Raw genomic sequence first — 22,980 nt, forward strand, 5'->3', positions numbered from 1 at the left:
AACCCCAATGAAACTTCAATTTAAATGAAAGAAGTTGAAATTTATATCTGTTTGCAGAAAAATCAATCCTAAAATTTCATCATAGTCATTTATAAATGCCTACTTCGAACTTCAAATTTCAGAAGTGAACAAATGCAGAATAAATATGTGTAGGGTTTAACCTCAGGCTGGGGCAATTCATTTTAGCCACTTGTATTTCTCCTCTGTTTTGATTGTTTGTTTGTTTTTTTAAATCAGCTTTGCATCTGCATTTAGTTACCAGGCCAGATTGCCTGTTAAGGTGGATATTTTTGCAATGTGTTTGTGAATTTGCCAAATTGGTTTGACTAAGTTGAGATTTTCTCATAGAATTACAGTTAAATAGGATTTAAAATGACCAACAACTACTTAATGTATTTTCTATGTGTGAAAAAGTATGTATGTAAAGCAAAAAAACACAGCTCTTTATCATATTCTCTGTTTTCTTCCAACGTCCTCTTCTGTTTCTTACTCCTTCTGTTTTAATATGCATTCTTTCTCTCTACAGAAAAGTGTGATGAGGCTCTTGCCTCTCCTCTGCCTCACACAGCCTTCACCAGCTCGTCTGTCTTCTCCAGTGGATATGCACCTGGATATGCCAAGCTCAACAGGAGAGGAGGTATACAAACACACACAGACATACGCGCATGCGGACACACACATGCGGACAAGCCTACAGATGGCCATGTACTCACACATATATGCATTCTGTTGGAGGGCTCTGCTTACATGCAGTGTAGACAGAGATAAAAGTAAATACCTAATTCAGGTACGTGTACATACAGCCTTATGGATGATTTTAGAGATGACACACTGTGAGACAAACATTCAAGCCTTCATCGAGCGACACACTTCTCAGTGCTGCACAGCTGCTCTCACCACCTTCCTCCTCTTTTTCTCTTTTCTTTCTTTCTACTTCTTTATATTTCTTCACCTCTCATGCCTTCCCTCTCTTGGCTTCAATCATTATCTCAGTGACTCAGACTGAAGCTCATTTCCACATCAGTCCACAGCAAAGACAGATAGGGACAGACAATTACACCCCTCCGTGTTTATACAATTAATAATTCATACTTTCCCATCTAATATAGCCGCACTACAGCTGAGGCAACAACTCTGACATATAAAAGCAAGGTAATCTGGTATGTTTAATCATACCAATAGAATTATTTCTACTAAACGGGACTGCAGCTCCTGTAATGACACCCACAAACATCCGATTAAGGAAATAGGGAAGGAAACAATGAAAAAATGAAAAACAATTTCTCAAAAGGATAAGGAAAGGATGGTAAAAATACAGTTTAGCATTCTTCCCACCAACACATTTTCTTTTCCTCTCCTGGAGGATAGCGGTCCTTGGAGAGCATGTAATGGATAAAGTGTATATATTCAGTTTATTTTTGTAAAAGCTTAAGTAATACTTGAATGAAAATAGCTGTAGTGTGCATTTTTGTGAAATTTACTTGCGCAGAGTGATGTTAGAGTGACGTCTTTTATAAGTCAGTTTTGGATGCACAATTCTGGTCCACCGAAGGGGTTGTATGTGTAACGCCAGGCGGAAAAATACACACTTTTCGTATTTTACATCTCCCAGAGCAGGCCACTTCACAAACACACTAGTTTCGTCTTACACAGCTCTTCACAATAAAACAGGATACTAACCTCTCTAAACTAAAAACAAACGGTATTTAATGCAAATACTTTTTTAAAACTTATTAAACACATTTTACTCCTTTTAAAATGAATACCAAAAATTTTATAAATCCTTTAACCATTATTACTTCATTTACATTTCAACATGGATTTTAATATGGATTTTAATGTTTTTAATATTTAAAAAAAATAAAAGTTTTAACCTAGTTACAAATAAATAAGGTGATTAATTAAAATAAATAAACTAGTTAAAGAAAAACAGGGGAAATTTAAAATAACAAACAAAACAAAAAAAAACATGCGCTAAATAAATTAGTAGGTCAACACATAATAAAGCATCTTTGTTGATAAATAATCTGTATTCATATGTATCATGTTGAGAGAAACAATGTTGATATTTGTAAATAAAAAAAAAACATTACATTTATTAATCATGTAAATTCCCTGTACAAGTCATAGACATCTACATGACGTCCAAAAGATTACCCTGTCGAAAGTTCAAATGTTGAATATCATATTGATTTTGGGAGACACTATTTCTACTTTTAAGATTAGGCTTAAAACATTCCTTTTTCTAAAGCGTATAGTTAGGGATGGATCAGGTGACCCTGAATGCTCCCTTAGTTATGCTGCAGTAGGCTGTTGGGGGATTCCCATGATGCATTTTGTATTTCTTCTTCAGTCACCTTTCTCACTCACTATGGGTTAACAGACCTCTCTGCATTGCATCATACTTGTTATTAATCTCTGGCTCTCTTCCACACCATGTTTTTTGTCATGTCTTCCTTCTCTCTTCCTAACCTGTCGTGGCAGATGGCCGCCCCTCCCTGAGCCTGGTTCTGTTGGAGGTTTCTTCCTGTTAAAAGGGAGTTTTTCGTTCGACTGTCGCCTAAGTGCTTGCCGATAGGGGGTCATTTGATTGTTGGGTTTTTCTCTGTATGTATTATTGTAGGGTCTACCTTCGGATATGAAGCACCTTGATGCGGCTGTTGTTGTGATTTGGCACTATACAAATAATTTAATTTAATTGATGTCCTGGTTGGGTCATGGTTGGACGTCCAAATTTTGGGCCTAGTTTAGACATCATATAGATGTCCAGAATTGGTCATGGACCTGCAGACTCAATAAAGACGTGATCTGCACGTCTAACTGAGAGCCAATGTTTAGTGAATATTCGAGCTATTTCCAAAATACGTAGCTTTAGTTCAACTCCCCAAAGTGTTTCTCTAAGGTGTAGTAGCTGATGACAGTCAAGGATTCCTCTGGAAATCAGTTTGGATGTGAACGTTACAACTTCAAGACAGATTTACTTAACTTTAAAATACTATAATTAAACATTTATAATGCAAACTGCATTAACTGTTGATGTGCGCCAACCTTCAAAATATGACATTTGTAACAGTTGTTAAAGTAAGAAGTAAAATGTATTTGCATAGCGCTTCAATAGACAAGAAAGCAGTCATGAAATATTTTACAGAGGTATCAATTAAAAAAAGAAAACAGCTGATATGTGTTTAAAATGATCTCACATGAACCAGGTGAAACAACACAGAATTCAAAACACCCAAATGCTTGTCTAAATAGATGTCTTTTCACCTGTTGTTGAAAGGATGTCACAGAGACAAGCGATGATATCAAAACATGCTGTACAGTTTCTGTGTTTTAGCTGTAGATAGTCTCCCTTCGCTCTATCATTTTGACTTGCATTTAGATGCAAGCAGCTACATTTGACAGCCAAATGTACTGTTATTGGCATGAATATGTGCTCTTCCAGTGCTATGAAACAGGGAAGACACAAAATCAATGTTAGCCTAGAACCTCACTTTTTGGCAAAGCTTCATTTTTCACATCAGGAGTCCATGGCATATTGAGCCACCATTGTGATTAACAACAAACAGTTTCCATCAGCTGCTGACTTTGTGTTAAATGTGCCAAGATTATATTGAGTTAAAAGTGATCAGTGGCTAAAACTACCAAGTAATCATCACTCTGTAAGCATGGAGACCACAAAGTGGCAGAATTGCAAAGGAAATTTTATTTGCTATGAACGTATGTCTGTTTGTTTGTTTGTTGCCATCTAAGAAAAGCTAACAAAAGCATCCAGTGAAATTGTTCATTAATGAAAGAAATTGGTTTGATTGTGAATGAAAATGCTCAAATCAGTTTTGATTTCCTAAAGGTCATACATGAAAATGAAAACTGGCAGCAATGTGGAGACCAAAGACCAGGAAATGTTAATGAAATTAGGTAAATATCAACAGTGGTAGGGAGTAATTGTTGCTTATGCAAAGAAGGTGGGCACAAGCGATTAAGTCATCTACCAGTAGGAGTAAAGAGTAATGTTGACTGAGATATGGCAGCGTGAGAAAGGGAAGGGAAGGCATATCAGTATTCACAATACTAGAGACATAATGCACAAATACAAACCCTAACTCCCCCCAAAAATATACATATTCAAGCAAAGATGCATAAGAGTCATCCATATTGCACATATTCTTAGAATTACAGTGATTTTCTTTACAGACAAAACATGCACTGAATGAGAAAACAAGCGAAAAGCCAATTTAGCTTCTACATGACTCATGCTCACATTTACAGAAACCCTGTGAGGCATGACAAAAACAAGTCCACACATTAAACACTCGCACTTTCACTGGAACACAAACATTTCAAAACACTTGTATTGACAAAAACAGGACGGCACTACACATTTACACATATTATAAGGAGGGGTTCCTTCAAGCCGTTACATTTGGCAGCCAAATTTGCCGTCAGTGACATGAGTATGTGCTGATAATCCAATCTACTCCAATCTCCCAGTGCCATGGAACAGCAGAGGCACAAAATCAATGGGACACACCAATCATCTTAAGCTAAGCACATTGGGCTGTGAACGCTGACAGCTATTAGAGTTTTAGGTTATAGTGATGTGCGCGTCGGGTGTGTGCATCCAATTTTCGATGCACAGTCCTGTAGATGTGTGTGTGAATGAGAGATGGAGTTAGATGGTGCCATAGTGATTTTCCAGCAGGCAGCTATCTTGTGTAAGCCTGCCAGTTACCAGGATCCTGGTGGTCATTCCTACTTTGCTTTTTCATTTTAAGATGACACATTTTATTCGTTTTTTATAGGCACAGTATGTATTTGTGTGCCGTTATGTACAAAATGGCTAAACATGAATGGGCTTGTGAAGATTGCTTTATGTTCTTAGAACTTTAACATATTCTTAATTGTTCCATTATAGTGCTAGACCATTTTTTTACTTAACTTATAAAACAGAGTCACTTAAGATCCTTTAATTAACACATTATGTTATTAACAAAATTGCATCTTATTTAAACCAGAAAAGATTGACTGTTAACAGCTTTAGTCCATTTTTCTTAGAAATGTATTATTAGATGTGACGTGATGCTAGATTTGTTTTGTATTTCTACTTTTTTTTTTTTTTTTGCAGTTACATAAATCAAGCAGGGACAGTTCTGCCTCTGCATTCTAAAAACAGTCAGAAAAGACTGTTTTGTCTTTCTTTTGTTAACACTTACACAGCACCTTCCTCCTCAATTATTTAGCATTTACACAGTGCTTTTATCTATATCTAAGCACTTCTATCTAACATTCACACACTCACACTTGGATGGATGGATCGGGGCAACCTGGGTGTCAGTATCTTGCCTAAGGATACTTAGACACATGGACAGGAGGATCTGGAGCTCAATCCCCCAGCTTTCCCATTGGTAGACAAGAAATATACACAGCACCTGAGCCACAGCCTCCTCCTTTGCCAGTCTTCTTTTAATTTGCAATTTCTGCGTCTCACCATTTTATCTCACATTTACCTCCCTCCATCTTTTCCCTTTTTCAACCTCCAGCATTCCTGCCGTTGTTATCTCTCTCATTTCCCCTAATAGTCTTGACTTTCTCTCTCTCTCACCATCACCCCTCACCCTCTCCCAAATGTCCATGCTCCCACCCCCCAACTGTCTCCCTTTAGTGTTAGTTAATGTGCAAGGCCCTGTGAAACTCAAGGGTGTCAGACAAAGAAAAAGGTGAACCAGCTTCTCTTGCAGCCAAAAACCTTTTGGTCTAGATAGACAAGTGCGGGGGGAAAAAGAGACAGGTAGACATGAAGAAAGACCAGATGACAGCTAATGAAGTGTAGAAAAAGAAAAGTTCTTCACATCTCTTCAGCTCTAAGATTTCAACCACATGGGATCATACATGTTTGAAAAAGGTCACAAAACACTTTAAAGACTGACTACTCGTTTGATAAAATATTAAACAGTTGTAAAATACAGTGTGCATTCATTTTATTTGAAACTGCTGGAGTAACCCTTGTAAAACATGTGTGACCCTGAATAATAAAATGGTCAAAATCAGAGCCCAGCCCATAGCTGCTGCTATGCATCAAGCATCTACACTTTCTGTGATGCAACTCATATCAAATCTTTTTGCAGACCATGCTTGCTTAACACCCCCGTCTGTCTTGTTTAAAGTTTCATCTGAAGAAAATTACTTTTTATTTCAAATTCGTTGTGCCCAAGGTTAACTTGGAATGAGGTCAGTAAAAGCTTTCTCATTTGCTTTGACATGAAAAGGGGCGTCAGGGCATTAGACAGCCGCTTACATAGACATGATTAATACTAATAAGGCCATGGTCCTGATATTTTCTTGGCTTTCCTGTGCCATTTTGTTTGGGTTTTGTTCTTTTTACTTTCTCCATTTTCCTATCCCTGCTGTGTTATTCTGTCTTTGTCATATTGTTTAGTGTTTCAGTTTTGGTTGATTATCTTTTGGTTACTTCCAGTTTGAATTTAATAACTGATTTCCATGTGTTTTATTGACTCTCTTTGTCACTCAAACTTTGTGATTGTCTCTCTTTTTTCCTCATTGCTTTCATCCGTTTCCTGCTTCCACCTGTGTCTTGTCTATACAGTTAGGTCCATATATATTTGGACACTGACTTTTTTTTTTGTTTTTTTTTCACCTGTTTACTGAAACATTTTCCAATTATAGTTATATAATAGACATGGACATCATATGTAGACTCTCAGCTTTCATTTGAGGGTATCCACATTCAAACTGGATGAAGGGTTTAGGAGTTTCAGCTCCTTAACATGTGCCAACCTCATTTTAAAGGGACCAAATGTAACTGGATGATTGACTCAAAGGCTATTTCTTGGGCAGTTGTGGGCAATTCCTTTCTTATGTCATTATCAGCTAAGCAGATAAAAGGACTGGAGTTGATTTGATGTGTGTGTCACGGTTGCGGCGACAGTCGTGTGGTGCCTGGGCGAAAAGGACCCAAAAAGCAGGAACTGACTTGATGCGAGTGAGCATTTTATTTACAATGGGTGAAGTACAAACAGAAACGAGGGTGGTAAGGATGGCACTAAGACACGAACCTGAACTGGGGAAAACTAATAAACCTGGAACACACAACATACAGGGAGAAACACGAGCTGAGGGCAGAGAGACGGAGAAACACCAACTAACGCAGATGAACTGACAACGAGCACAGGTAAACACACATGATAAATACACACGGAGGGAATGAGGAATGGCAAAACAGGAGGGAGGCACAGCAGATCCTAATTGATATGACAAGACACGAGACACAGACCTTCAAAGTAAAACAGGAAATATACGCAGACAGCGAACACAGGAAACACACAGGCAGGGATGACTTGACACTAAACAGAGGGAGCACAACACGAAATTCTAACTAGGAAAACCTTAACAGAAAACATCACCAGAACACAAGATAATTCATTAATACAAAAGCCCTGAATCACAGACTCAGGCCCATGATAGTGTGGTGCTTACATTTGGAAGATTTTGCTGTGAACAGAAAACATCATTGTCAGAGGAGGAGTCCATGCAGGTGAAACAAGCCACCCATAAGCTGCAAAAACAGAAGAAACCCATCCGAGAAATTGCTGCAATATTAGGAGTGCCAAAATCTACAGTTTGGTACATCCTTAGAAAGAAATAAAGCACTGGTGACCTCAGCAACACAAAAAGACCTAGACATCCACGGAAGACAACAGTGGTGGATGATCGCAGAATTATTTCCATGGTGAAGAGGCTAATACAACAGCCAACCACGTGAACAACACTCTCCAGGAGGTCGGCGTATCGATATCAAAGTCTACAATAAAGAGAAGACTCCATGAAAGTAAATACAGAGGGTTCACTGCAAGGTGCAAGCCACTCATAAGCCTCACAAATAGAAAGGCTAGACTGGATTTTGCTTTTGGACAAATGAAACCACAATCAACCTCCACCAGAATGGTGGCAAGATGGAGAAGGCGTGGAACAGCTCCAAAGCAAACCACATCGTAATACACGGTGGGGGCAGTGTGATGGCTTGAGTATGCATGGCCCCCAGTGGCACTGGGACACTAGTGTTTATTGATGATGTGAATGAGGACAGAAGCAGCTGAATGAATTCTGAGATGTTCAGAGCCATGCTGCCTGCTCTAATAAAGCTAAATAAGTCAAACTGAAAGAAAGACCCAAAAACAAACAGAATCTGAAAGTAAAGACCTGGCAGAACATTAAAAAGCAGGAAAGCCAGCACCTGGTGATGTCCATTAGAAATAAACTGTTTATTTTCATTTATTGAATTCGTCCAATTACTTTTGTGCCCCTGAATAAATGTTTCAGTTCCAAAAATGTTTTTGTTCAAGCCAACAAATTACAGCTGAAAGTCTGTTTTATTTTATTCAAAATTGATTGTGGTAGTGTACGTAAGAACCAAAAAATTAAAAAGGTTGTCTCTGTCCAAATATCACTGGACCTAACTGTAGCATATATATAGCCCTGCCCTTCTCCAACTTTCCCAGCTGATGCTCCTTTTGAATTGGTGTGTTTTGTGGACTTTTGTATTTCTTTTTAGACCTTTTTTGCAGCAGCCAAATAAAAGTCTTGCTTTCTGTTGTGCAACCTGCTTCTGTGTCATAAAAATAGTTAAAACACCTCTTGACTATAGGCTTTGGCCATACATTCCAATGACAGTTCTTTCTCTGGTTATGTCGTTGGAATTTTGGATGTAAAAGCGGACCATGAGCCAGAAAAAGTAAAAGATGTGCTCCAAATAGGTTTGCACTTGTCACATAGCAACCACAAGAGCTGTGATCTGCATGTGTTCAGTGCTGCCAGTTGAAGACAGATGCCCTGTGGATACAGGTTAAAATAGAAGAGGAATGGAAAGGATAAAGACAATGGAGACTGGAAATGTGTCGAGGTGAGGGTGAAGAGGAAGACACTGTGGAGTGAGAGAAAGAAAGAGTGGGAACAGACAGACATGGGAAAAGAGAACAAGCTGAAGATGGGAGGACATGGTAACTGAGCTGTGATAAGGCCTGAATGACTGATAATTTGGTAGAAGCTGTGTAACTACTGACACTTTGGATTCCTTTTTTTTTTTTCAATGCAATCTCAGAGAAGTATCAAATTTCCATGTGGGTACATCTCATTATCTCTGCCGCTCTGGAACAACACTTGGTAATGGGTTATTTCCAAATAGCCGTCATTCAGAAAAAACAAGTCTAAAAAGTATTTGCGCTTTGTACAGAGACAAACACTCAGACAGGGTGAGATAACAATGGATGCCACTTTTATGTGAAAAGTGAGAGATGAGTAAACCCATGCCTCGGTGGATGTACCTACAGGCGTGTGAGCACATGTGTGCGGCCATGTTGCTCCGCGGTGCAAACGTGGCCAAGCATGAGATTTAGCTGCTAATCACAAACACGTGGCCACTGATCCTTACATTCCATTTTCTTTTTCAACCTTTCTCTAATTCATATCCCTCTATTTCTGTGCTCCTCTGTCCTTCGTCTTGTCTCTCCCTGCCCTCCATCTCATCCTCTCTCTCCCTTTGTCTTTCTCTCTATGTCATTTTCCCTCCATACAATTTCTATTTTCTACTGTAACATTCTCAATCCCACACTCCTTTTTCACAGCCTGTCTATTCTTTCTTCCCAAACCTCATTAGCTATTTTTTTCTCTTCTCATCCTGGTATATACTTTTCCAACTTTTTTTCCAAGTTTGAAAAAGTTCCACTCTTATACCTACTTATTCAAATGAAGGACGTCACAACCGCAGCACAACTTTCCTCCGACTTCCTGCACAATTAACCACATTCCCTCTCCCTATTCATGCTTTACTTTTCACTGTCATCTTGCAAACTTGTTTGATGTCTCCAGCCGTTGCAGTCATCCATCGATAATGGCGGTCCTCTCCTAATTAAATTACTCTGTCTCCATCCGCTCCCTTTGCTCCATGACAGAAAGATGAAGTACTAGCAGAGGGCTAACCAGCTGTTTTCTCTCTGCTCCCTTTTTCCGGCGGCCTCGCATTCTAATTAATTAAGACGTTATACTTTTTGTTAATGTGGTTTTGGTATCAAAAGCGGCACCTTTGATAAATACACTCACGCATGTTCTCTCGGGTGCCGGAGCACACAAACATAAAGCCACACAAAGACGCCATGAAACATTTCTGAGCAGGATGCAAAGAAATGAAATCTGCCATGTGCACATGCCAACCCACACATTCACCCACACTGTCAGCGAGACAGAGGAGAGATGTTCTCTTGTTTGATGCTTGCCTTGCCACTGTCATGTTTGCTTGTATGTAATGCCTATCACCGGCTGTTTGTCATCCCTCCACAATCACACTGCATCTCCATTACACATCCGCACAACTCTGACCTTTCACTAAATAAATTCTTTTATTTAGAAATCTTAATTTCCAGTTTTTCTCTGCAATATCCCCTTTCCCCTCATTCGTTATGTTCATCATCTCTGACTGACTGCGAGAGCCATTTACCCAGGAAAAAGTAATTAACAGCAGATTTTATATTTCCTTTCTAGGAATGGGAAATTAAAATGACCTTTTTCATTATCATACTCAAACAGATGACCACACTGCATATACCTATATACATTTTTACACTCCAGGAAGAAGTGATGGACAAACTAGTGGCTTGTCCAAATATATAAACCTAGAGCAGGGAATCCAGTTGACAGCGTACCCACTGATGAACAAAGAGCAGAAAACGCAGCAGTGCAACACTTGCTGAGGCGGTGGAACACTGATTCGGTGTACAAAGCAACCAGAGGGAGCTTTTGTATCTTTGCTTGTGGTCTGGACTAATGACACATACTGTAGTCCGGGGTTTTTTGAACTGTGTGAGACGTGATCCACACAGACTACATTAGCTGGGATTCTCAGAAAGCATCCACTTTTGGCAATGGGTCCCAAAGGCCACCTCCTGGTGTGATTTTCTCACTATTATATCCCCCTCTCTTTCATTAATAAGTATGTTGCTGTTGGTACATGTATCTGTGCCCTCCACATTCTTGGGCTGATTTTTATTGACTTTTATTGTATTGTCATGTATTTTCACACACACACACACACACACACACACACACACACACACACACACACACACACACACACACACACACACACACACAAACAGACACATCACTTCAGTTCTTTGAGATCTTAAGAAGTGGGTGTATGTGATTACAAATGCATTTATATGGACTTTTATGCTTGTGTGTAAATGTTAGTGGTCACCATCAGTGTGATACTGTTATGATTCAGCTGCAGAACACACTTCAGCTGTGTGTGGTTACTACAATACTGGGTTATCTGTGTCATCACAGATAGCTCAAACCTTGTTTTGCACGCTTGGAGAAACTCCAGCATTCTTTTAGTCACTCGTGGTTGCCCCTTATTTGAATCTCTTTAATCTCACACCGCATAAGGACATTTTTATTTTATTACATTTTCATTTCATCCTTCCTAATAAGCTATTTAGTTCAGAACACCAGTTTTAGGGCCCTTAAAAGAACTAGTCACAATTAAAAGAGAATCGGTCATATGATTGTTGGGTTTTTCTCTATATGTATTATTGTAGCATGGCACTGTGGGTGTAGGTGTAATGTGTAAGTGACCCAATACTTTTGTCCATATAGCAATTTTTGAAGCCTTCAGTTGTGCATCACTGCACAGCACATCATGTATCTCAGTCACGTTTAATAGAAACAGCAATGCACTCTAGAGTAAGTTATTAGGTTCTTTATTTTTATAAATTTTACCTTGATCTGCACGGTCCATATTAGTTTTTACAGGTTTTTTTCTCTTTTTTGCTTCCTTTTAACATTACTTTATTCTTCAATGCTGACTTGTATTTTGGGGGGAAAAGGCACATAAAGTGTCTATTATGAAGTCAAGGAGCTTGGTATTTGCAATACAGAGCTTTTAAAAATAATAAGCTTCACTGGAAAAAAAAGTACTTGTTCTCCATCCTTTTGTGCTCTTCTGATCTTTTTCTCAGTGCTACTCACCTTTCTCCTCTCCATCGTTTCTTCCTCTGAGGCGCTTTCTTTGACCTTCTCTGCTCCCTTGCTCTCTTCCCTATCCTCCCCTCCTGCTCCTTCTCTCCTCCCTGAACATCTGTGTGTGTGACAGGCGAAAGAACGGTGACAGTCCCCCGACACTCCTGCCCTCCCCTTTCTCCTCCCATTTTCCCCTTCTTTTCTTTAGCTGGCTCTCCTGTTCACTTGGTCTCAGTCTCTCACCTTCCATTCCCCCCACCTTCCATTCCTCCATCTCTACTTAGTCTGTCAACCTCTTTTTGCACCCCCCCCCCCCCCTCCCCAGGGCTTTCACCTTTAACTGCACCTCTGTTCTTTTTTTTATATATATATCACTCTTCACCCTCCCATGCTAACCTCTGTCAAGCTGCCCCTCCGCCCCACTCATCTCTCGTGTTCTCCTTTTTCGAGGTCTCTGCTTTTCTCTCCAAGACACCTTTTGCCCACTTTTCTTGTCTCTGAATTTCTTTTGCTCCACTATATCCTTTGTTTGAGTCACATGTTCTCCTCCTGACCCCTAACACTCAGCTCTTTAGTCCATTTCTTTTTCCCCCCTCTCTCGTTGTTTTTTGTTAGTAATGAGAATCTTTTGAAAACACCTACCATCACTTTCATGATCTTTTGAACTTGCATTTCTCTCTGGACATTTCAGATCTTTCTCCTTCTCGTTCCCATCTGTTACTTTTGGTAACCCTGTAACCCTGACATGTCTTCTGCTCCATCGTTCCTCATCAACTTTTCCCCCCCTAATTGTTCCCTTGTCCTTTAATTTACCCCTTTACTCCATCCATGAGTCTTCGTGGATTTCAAAGTCAACTGAACTAGACTGAATCATGCTTTCTTTTTCCCCTCTTTTTCATCATGCCATCCTCATCCTTTTTCAAATTATAAGAAAATGAATGTATATCCAACAAAGGAGAATAAGCTTATTGCAGACTCTTAGCCAGAACTCATTCAATAAAATGAAAATGGCAGAAGGTGTCGGCAGAAGTGGGATATAACCAACAGATGTAAAAGAATGGGGCAGGAACAAGGTGCCAGAAAGGAGTTGGGTACGCTGCAAGAAGGGGCTAAAATAAAAATTAGGTTTGAGCATCGGGTAACTGGGTCTGGCAGAAAAGAGCAATAAATTCAGTTGAAGTATTGGGAAGTGTCAAATCTGCAAAAATGTCAAAATAGCAGCACACCCAGAGGAAAAGAAAAAGATGTGTGAATCTACAAAATGTGTTTTTATGCCACATACCAAATCAGACTTTGTGCAGTGTTGACAATAGGGCTGCCACAAACGATTATTTTGATAGTCGACTAGTCACCGATTATTTTTGCGATTAGTCGACTAATCAGATCATCATCCATTGAACGTAAAACGTACAGCTTATTGCACCAGCACGCATCTGCTCTTATATAACTATCATTAGCTTACAGCTTTAAGTGTTTAAGGTATGTGCTAACTAAAAATAAAGACAAGATGATAGTTTATTAAAGTTTAATGAAATCTGCAGATTGTTTCGGTGGAGTTTAATAAACTCAGTCTCGTCTGCTCCTTGCTATCTAAAATATAACGGGACACCGGAGTATATTCTCGAGCATCTCACACTTCTGATAATCAGTTGTCTGCTTGACGTTTATTCAGCTGTGTAAAAACTATAACTTTAATCTCAGCCAAACCGATTTACTCAGGAACAAATAAAATACTGAAAAAAAGCCAAACAATAACACTTTTAAGTTGTCTAAGTGAATATATATCATGTTTAACCTGAGTAGCGAAAGATGGCGGTGGGTTTGAAAACAATTTGCCAGGAGTCCGGTGTTCTCATCGGGTCTAGTGAGCCTTGCCCCCGGCTAGCTATCGAACTGGTGGGTAACAGACGTCTCCGAAAACGTCGGAGCGCTTTTGAAAATATCTGGTGTCTTGATAAACTGAGCAGATATTTGAAGTTTACACAGCTACATTCTCGCCTGAAAATATGTTAAACGTTGATTTTGTGACCCAGTAATATTAAAACTAACTAGCAGCTGCCATTGATGGAAACTGAGCACGGCCGCGCTGGGCCACGCTATGAATTCTGGGACATCCTTGTACATGCAGTGCTGCCATCTTCTGTTTCAGTCCGTTATTACACTCTTAAATCCTACTACTTATTCCTGCGTCTTTCGGGATCTTACAAAGCTTCAAACGACGCGTCGACTATTAAATTAGTCGTCGACGATTTTAATAGTCGACGTAATCGTGACTAGTCGACTAATCGTGGCAGCCCTAGTTGACAACAACCAATACTACTGTGAAAGCAACTGAAACTACTTCAAACTTGAAGAAGAGTTAAAGCTACACTGAAACTAACATAAGTCTAGCTTCAAGTGATTTTGTAAAATCAATCAATCATTCAATGAAAATAACTTAATGCCCCAAAACTACTTGAATCACTAAACAAATGTGAATGAAGTGGAACTACCTGGAAGCTGTTGAAAATTTAAATAAACTACTGGTTTAATTACATGTAGCTCACAACACCCTGACACTTAAAATTAGAGATTTAAAATTCAGCCCCTGCAATTCTCAGTACCCAGCAATGACCAATTAATTCGCCTAGAACAATGTGTGAAAAATTCCTAACTTCTTTGCTTTGTGTTATTCATCGGCTACCAGTAGAAACTGTGCACTCAGGCAAAAGGAGAATCTGAAAATATTACTGGCAATATTCTAAAGAATGGAGAAAGAGAAATAAAATCGTGGGTTTTTCTTGTTGTTTTGTTTTTTTTTTTAATCAAACTTTCCTCTCCTTTGTTATTTTTGCTTTTGGTCATGTCTATCTCCTTCTTTAACATAAATGCATTTTACCTTTTTTTCCAGTCCATCCTCACACATCTCATCTCTGGCTTCCATCAGAGCCATAAAAGCCTCTCTTATTACTCGCTTTACTCCTCGTCTCATCCATCTTCCTTGTTTCCATTTTTCTACCCTCTCCCTTCTCTTGTCACCAGCCCACGGCGCACACCTTCTCGTCACTCTTTCCGACACCCCATCCTCCTATCTTGTTCAAAGTATCACACTGCCTTGGTCATTGTCCGCTCAGCTTGCGTTCTTAATCTTTATTTTCTGCTGTCTGTTTACTTATCACCACCGCTCTGCCCCTCCCAAACCCAATTTCTCACCTTTCCTTTCTCCCCCCTACCCTTCTCTTTTTTGATAGTGTTTTATCCCTCCACGGGAATGGCTTTGCTGCAACGGGTTTTTGAGGTATTGACGTTTCCACTGATATGGGCTTGGTTATCTGTCAGGTCCGGGGCCGGAGTGTAATGGCTCTGTAATTGGATAAGATATAGGATTTTTGTCAGTAGGGTACATTGCAAACTGCCTCACCCTCTATTTTATCATATGACTATCATCTCTCATTCTTCCTCCACTTCACTTAGCGCTCTTCTCCCACTCTCCTGTGCCTTTGTGGTCTTACCCTTTTCCCCTGCCCTCACTTTGTCCACACATTTCAGTTTTCACTTGGAAAAAACCCCCAAAACAACATCTGTCACTCTCCAACACTATCTTATCTGCATGTGTGTCCTTTAGACAAGTGAGTCTAGAAGAATGAAAGAACTGACATAGCCAGTTCAGAGTCTATCCACAAGCAAGCTTTGTGAGCTGTCTTGTGGACAAGTCCAGGGAAAAAGTATCTACTTCTCCACACATCTGTTTTATGCACCCCTTTGTGCTTTCTTTTTGGTATTTTACAATTCTAATAAGACACACTGTAATGTTGACATTTATGCCATATTTTGTTTTGTTTTTTCTTCTTATCTCTGGCTTTTATTATAACGGCAAATGAAAATTAGGTCAGTGTCATCATTTTTTGTTCCCTTGCATCTTGCAGTTGCCTTGCTCTTTTGTTTCTGGACCATTTACCCTGAGGTTCATTTAACCTGCAAGGTCCAGGGGAGTTTGGCCTTTCCCGGGTAGACAACTGGAGGGGTGAAAAGGAGACAAGTTTTAGGGGACACATGAGAGTTTAGCTGGCAATGAAGACAGAGCAATGAGTTTTTAGGCTATCGCAAGGACATCGACTGCCACTGAGGGGATTAGGAAACAAAACACAGCCATCTACCCCATCAGTCTTCACTATAGTCATAGGAAAGTGGCACTGAAACACTCTCCCTCGTTGTTCTCAGAGATACTCATTTTCAGATACTCATTAAAGCAATACATCACTTTTGGAAGAAGATTTTTCCACAATAGTGCATCTAGTCCCGGAGATCATAACCTTTAACCCTTTTAAGTTACGATGGCTTTCCAAGCATATTTGATGGTCTTCTAATCTATTCAAAACAGTAAAGAAGAGGTCAAACAATTACTCTGTACTTTTGAGCAAGTAATTTCCCTCAGGCCCAATGCCCACTTTGAAAATAACCGAAAAAATTACTTTGTATTTATTCTAACTGAACTGTGTACAGTGAAAATCAAAATCCATGCTCCACCAGGGGGGTAATTCCACTTTAATCTGCACTCAAGGATGCACATATCAAACAAAAGCTTAGCTGAAAATGAACGGAGACATAACCATATGTAGGTGTCAAGACGAAATGGGTTACATGACAGCACTTGCAATTTGACTTATAGGCTTATAGTCTCATTCCGTTTGTACAGGCTGTTGTTGTATTTTGGGATGAAAAGATAGTGTTCTTCCAATTTAATTGTATTTTGTTGTTGAAAAGTGATGATTTCAAGAATGAAATGGATGAAAGTGATGCTCGAGCATTTCAAAAGTGTCTTTATGTCTCAGCTACTGGCATTAAAAACGAATCCTTCTTGAAACCTCATAAATACTAATGACCTTCCTCTTGAAGCTGAGGCATCTTCTATATTGGAGAACATATAATTCTAATAATCATAACAGGGAGCATATTCTCCTCATTCTTGTGAAACATCTTTATTGTCAGAAGGCTCTCTCCCTGTATGCAAAGCATTTAATAAATTATTACTTCTACACTGGTGCTTGCCAGGAGCAAATTTCTGGGCTACACTCTGGTGGACACTGACCATTAATAATAGGATCGACTAACCTTGTAACGATTAATGCTTTTTGCAAAATGTCATTATTGGAGTACGGTGAGTTTCTTTACCTGTCTTGGATTCTGCTCTAACAGAAGTCTTTGCCAATAAGATACAGTTGTACCTCACTTTTGTATCATTTTTTATCATACTGCTAAAATTATATAAAATATTTGGAGAAAACTGACCTTTGATGTCCTACTCATTATGAATAATTACTGACTTTGCAGGAGCCGGTGGATGGTCACCTCTAGACAGTGACCATTACCAGTGGCTACAGGTGGACCTCGATTCAAGAAAGCAGGTGAGCGCCATAGCAACACAGGGTCGCTACAGCAGCTCTGATTGGACGACGCAGTATCGCCTTCTCTACAGTGACACAGGAAGGAACTGGAAACCTTATCATCAAGATGGCAACATTTGGGTGAGTGGACCAGTAATTTGTGTGGCTGTTATGCGTGTGTGTCAAATGCACAGGTGCAAACTATAAGACTATTAAAATGTTCACATCCTGTGGCCCACACTTGCTTCTAAAGCATCCCATCTGTTTTGGATTACTTCCCAATCACCTTAATTTACCTTAATTTCAAATATGTGAGAGTTCTAGCAGTTTAATTCAGTTCTTTTCTACACCATCGCACACTGGGACAGCTATTTAAAGTAGAGTAAATGACTTGCTCTTGAAACAAATGATGGCATTTCATTAATCCAAATATTGCTAAGTCTATTCTCAAGTCTTGATGGTATATTGCCAAATTGGGTTAGAATTTCAGTAACACCATCAAACTAGAAACTAAAAAAGGGCAGTTACGTTTATAAATAGTTTTTTTTTATTGTGGAGTACCCCAGGACTCTGTCTTAGAGACTATTTTATTGTCTTTTTTGCTAGTATTGTTTTTAATTATGTTGTTTTCATCCTTATACAGATAACATTTAGCTGTGCACTTGAATAGGGCTTACTACTAAAATCTCTGAAACAATTGATTATCTGAAACTAAACTTACTAGTGATAAATAATGGAACTGAATTTTTTGGTCATTTACACCAAAATTCACACTCCTTCTTCAGATTCCTTAAGAAATAATTTTATATTAATTCAATTATATTATATTAATTATATTCAATTTAAAGGAAAGCCCTGCAAATACATTTAAGAGCATTCACAGAACAATGCTGGCAAATGTTTAGGTAGATTTTTGAGGCTGGAGTTAGCTGTAATGCAATTTGACATATACATATGTCAACGTGGTTACTAAACTATCAGAAGAAATGCTGATTTTGACATTCTCTTCTATTCTAAATTGGATAAATTTGGTTTATCTAAAATAAACTTACAAAGATTTACACTGATGCTTTTACAAGCTTTCTCTTTCAAATGTTTTTTTATTTAAATCAGCTGTCAAGCTCTGTTCCTAACTTAGCTTTCACTAAATGTCTTGTTAACCTTGTAATGCCAAGTGTATCATATTTGATATTGTTGTTTTAAAGACCTCTGTATCGTCAGTGTGACTAGCCTCATACAGTCAGATACATGCAGTGCTACTGTGAGCAATAAAATGCTCAAAAATGCCAGATTAAAACTCATATATACACATTTATTTACATTTATTTGTATTTATTTTAATTTGTCAGAAGGTTCAATAAACACTCCATAATTAAAAAATAAAATTATACATACAGCAAGCTTCAATGTTCCTTACTTAAGTGCAAAATCCTCTTCTTTACCTACGTGCATAGAAAAAGCAGAAAACCTTGTTTAGGATGAAAAATCTTAAGTATCACTTCAAAGCACAAGGAAATTTTATTCCCTCAGTTTAAACCAAATGTAATATGACTGTGGCTCATCTAATTGAAGATTTACTGGGTCTTAGAGGAAAGATATGACATAAGAACATCTTTCCAAAATGAGCCGTTTGCATTCAATGTTTCCCTAACAGTATGGATGTGGTTTATTTTTCTTTGGCTTTATTTTCTGTGTCTCTTGTGCCAAAACAACACATTTCCATCAATGAATTGTTAGCAAGGACTTGAGTGGGGCACCTGACAGTTTGTGATCAGCTAATAGGTTAATGGCCTTTACTGTTCACTGTTGCTGCTTTGCGAAAGGCTACAGGTGATAACAGATGGGAGACAAAAGGACAGGCCTGTCGTGAATAATGCTGATACACCAAACTAGACAGCAGAAATCTAAAACCTTGAAATGCAGGGGAGGAGACTTTTTTATGTTAATCTTAATAGTAGAGTTGGAAAGGATATGTATTTGCTTTGCTTGTTTTGTCTTTTCCCCAGTGAATCTGTAAAAGCTTGTCATGTAAATTACTGCTACTGTGCAATGTAGTGCCTTAAATAATAAGCTTTATCACACCAGCTTTTACATGTTAACTTTAAATAATGTTTGAGGCATTTGAAATGATCAGATCTTTTGTTTTTGCTTTTGAAAACACTGCAGATGTTTTTTTTTTTTAACAAAATACACAAAACCATCAGGAATGGTTTGAAGGATTTTTTATTTTTTATTTGAGATTAAAGGATATTAAAGGGAGTAATTAAATGAGTTTGCATTGCTGTTACCTTCCTATCAGCTCAAAGTTGTCTGGCAGTAGAACAGCCTTACTAATAAAGTAGTTGCTGAATGTATGTAGCGTGACTTTGCTGGAGTATACAGCAGTCGGTCCTATGTTCTCAGATTGTATATACTTCCTGTGTCTGTTTCCTGATGCATACAGTAAAGTTTCACAAATATAATTGTGCTTTTCTGCATTTCGGGAATTTTGTAAAGTTTCAAACAAAATATTTCACATTTTATTTTTGCAAAACTCCTTCCAAAGTCAGTAAGATTATGATGCTTTTAAAGTGTGGTGAAAGGTTCTTATTCATTCATCACAGAGTTGAAGTAAACGTGTAATGAAAAATGGCTTAAATGTTTTGTGAACTGTATTAAGAGTGGTGAGAATGACTTTTCTGCTGTGAGAATAATGCCAAATCAATTCAGAAAAACTTAATACACAGATGACAAAATTTCATAGTGAGATTTCTGTTCTGCAAACACATTTTTTATCACCAATTTAAACACCACAACTCTGTCACAGAACCGGACATTAAATATCAAATTCAACTACTATGTTTAAAATGTGTGCAGTGTGCTGCGGCATTCATGTTTGAACCACTGTTAACTTGCACGGTTACAATTCTGTCTTCTCTATCAGAATCCTTTTGAATGGCTGAACATGTAAACTCAAACCGCAGACATACAAGTGTTCATTATTTTTAGACGAAAGATGCTTTCTTCAGTTTTGGAATGATTATATGACATAAAGACACAATAAAATATGCCAGTGACAGCAATACTGTCCTGACATCTATATAAGATAGTGAGGGCATTTTAATTAAAATCTACTTGATTTCATTACACACACACACACACACACACACACACACGTACGCACGCACGCACGCACACACACGAATGCACTAAAAATGTATTCAGTGCATTGCAGTGCTGTAACGCAGGACCTGACCCAGCATCAGGTGGGAGTAAGAACTATTCATCTGTGACTATTTAAAGCCATAACTGGTTTAGATGATAACAATTTCCATTAAGAGTGTTAGTTTTCAGGCAATTTTATTTTATTTATTTTATTTAAAATATTTTTTAATTACATATGTAAATACAGTCATGTATGCAAAAAAGATTTTTGTTCATATATAGAAACATTCATTACCGATGTCATTTCCTCATTTTCTCCTATTTAATTATTAGATATTCAAAAGTTTTATTGCTGTACATGAAGACGTACATTTTCTTCCCTACTTCTGGTCTTACAGGTATCTAGAGTTCAGTAAATGCACTCTCACCAACTTATCTTGTTGAGTTTGGTACCAATTCTTTGCACACACTGAAACACTGTAGAGGCTCATCATGAAGTCAACCATCTACTGTATAAGCCATGACTCACACAGATTCTTCCTGACAGACCTAATTCAGAACCGAGTACTTTTTCACTGAGTGTGCACCCTTCCTCCCGAAATAAAGCCTGGGCTTCCAATCTTTCTTCTATCTCTGATGATGGGACAACATAACAAACAACCTTTTCAATCAAACAAAAGGTGGCTAAAAGGAGATCCAATGAATTTTGTTAGTTAATCTTGGTTGTGCTAAAAACCCCTAGTTTTCACTCTGTGAGTCTGCGCCCATGTAGAGGTGTGGTTTGCCAACAGACAAGGCAGGTAACCAGGCCAGTGGGGGAGCCCCTGCGCCCTGACAAACGTTACACTACTGTAGTGGCGATGTGCAACGTTTGCATTAACAGTATGCGAGGCATGACCTCTCTAAAGTACTCCACCTGACTTCACTCATTAGTTTGGAAATGGCATGAATGACTCTAAACAATGAGAGACAATGAATGAGGACAGAACAGAATTAAATACTCAATGAAACAATAAAGAGGAGTTCTCCTTCTGGGAGTGAAAAAAGGAAGGAAGAAAATAAGAAAAAGGCAATGTAGTTGTGGTAAACGTAATTAATAATGATTAATCAAAGGCCAAATAAATACACTCTATTGCTGTAAGTATTTGCTCATCTGCCTTCACATAAAAACTTAAATGACTTCTCATTCTTAATCTGAAGGGTTTAATATGATGCCGGCCAACCGTTAACAGCAACTATAACAACTACAACTCTTCTGAGAAGACAGGTTTCTACAGGGTTTCAGATCATGTATGGGAATTTTTGATGATACAGATGTGCATTTGTGAAGTCAGGCACTGATGTTGGATGAGAAGGCCTGGCTCGAAGGCTCTGTTCTAATTCATCCTGAAGATGTTCGGGTTGTGGTGAGGACTCTGTGCAGGCCAGTCAAGTTCTTTCACACCAAACAACCCGGACTCGTCCATCGGATTGGCACACAGAGAAGCACGATTCATCACTTTAGAGAACACGTCTTCACTGCTCTGGAGAACCGTGGTGTGGTGCTTCACAATTCTGCATCCAATGCTTTACATTGAGTTTGTTAATGTAAGGCTTGGAAGCAGGTACTCATCCATGGAAACCCTCACCATCCACTGACCCTGCAGTGAGATTTTACGTAGCGTACCCCCTTAGTTGCCATCATTGGCCGATTGTGGCTCAAGAGTTGGCAGTTCCTCTTGTATTCGGAAGGTTGCCGGTTCGAGCCCCGGCTCCGACAGTCTCGGTGGTTGTGTCCTTGGGCAAGACACTTCACCCGTTGCCTATTGGTGGTGGTCAGAGGGCCCGGTGGCGCCAGTGTCCGGCAGCCCCCCTTTGTCAGTGCGCCCCAGGGCAGCTGTGGCTACAATGTAGCTTGCCATCACCAGTGTGTGAATGGGTGGATGACGGAATGTAGTGTAAAGCGCTTTGGGGTCCATAGGGACTAATTAAAGTGCTATACAAATACAGGCCATTTACCATTCCCAATTGCTTCTACTTTGTTATATTACCACCAACAGTTGACAGTGGAATATTTAGTAACAAGTAAGTTTCATGACTGGACTTGCTGCACGCTGGCATCTTATCAGGGTACAATGGTGGAATCCACTGAGCTCCTGAGAGTGACCTGTTCTTTCACAAATGTTTGTAGAAGATACCTGCATGCCTACATGTTCGATTTTACACACATGTGACCCTGGAAGTGATTAGAACACCTTGATTCCACGATTTGGATGAGTGAGTGAATGCTGTGTAAATGCTCCTACTCTAGCTTTAACTCACTTGAATCCTGCAACTTCTACTAAAATGAAATTATTTAACTGGCCTAACATAGCAGGCTGGTGTGTCCAGCTTCGCAGGCCTTGGCACAACCAAGTCGAGTACAGGTGGCTGGGAATCAGAGTTTGGACACAGGCAGTCGATT

The 22,980-nt window shown here is 39.0% G+C and overlaps 1 protein-coding gene across 2 annotated transcripts in view; it reads left to right on the forward strand.

Annotated features, from left to right (window-relative positions):
• The window catches only part of cntnap2a (contactin associated protein 2a), a 371,460-nt gene that overhangs the window by 144,297 nt on the left and 204,183 nt on the right, over positions 1-22,980 (forward strand). For both annotated transcript variants that reach the window (XM_040044091.1, XM_040044092.1), the window contains exons 2-3: positions 527-637; positions 17,341-17,534. In XM_040044091.1, coding sequence (XP_039900025.1) covers positions 527-637; positions 17,341-17,534 — 305 coding nt within the window. The remainder of the gene's footprint in view (positions 1-526; positions 638-17,340; positions 17,535-22,980) is intronic.

The sequence above is a fragment of the Simochromis diagramma genome, unplaced genomic scaffold, assembly GCF_900408965.1.
Source record: "Simochromis diagramma unplaced genomic scaffold, fSimDia1.1 OVJJ01000602.1, whole genome shotgun sequence".
Lineage (NCBI taxonomy): Eukaryota > Metazoa > Chordata > Actinopteri > Cichliformes > Cichlidae > Simochromis > Simochromis diagramma.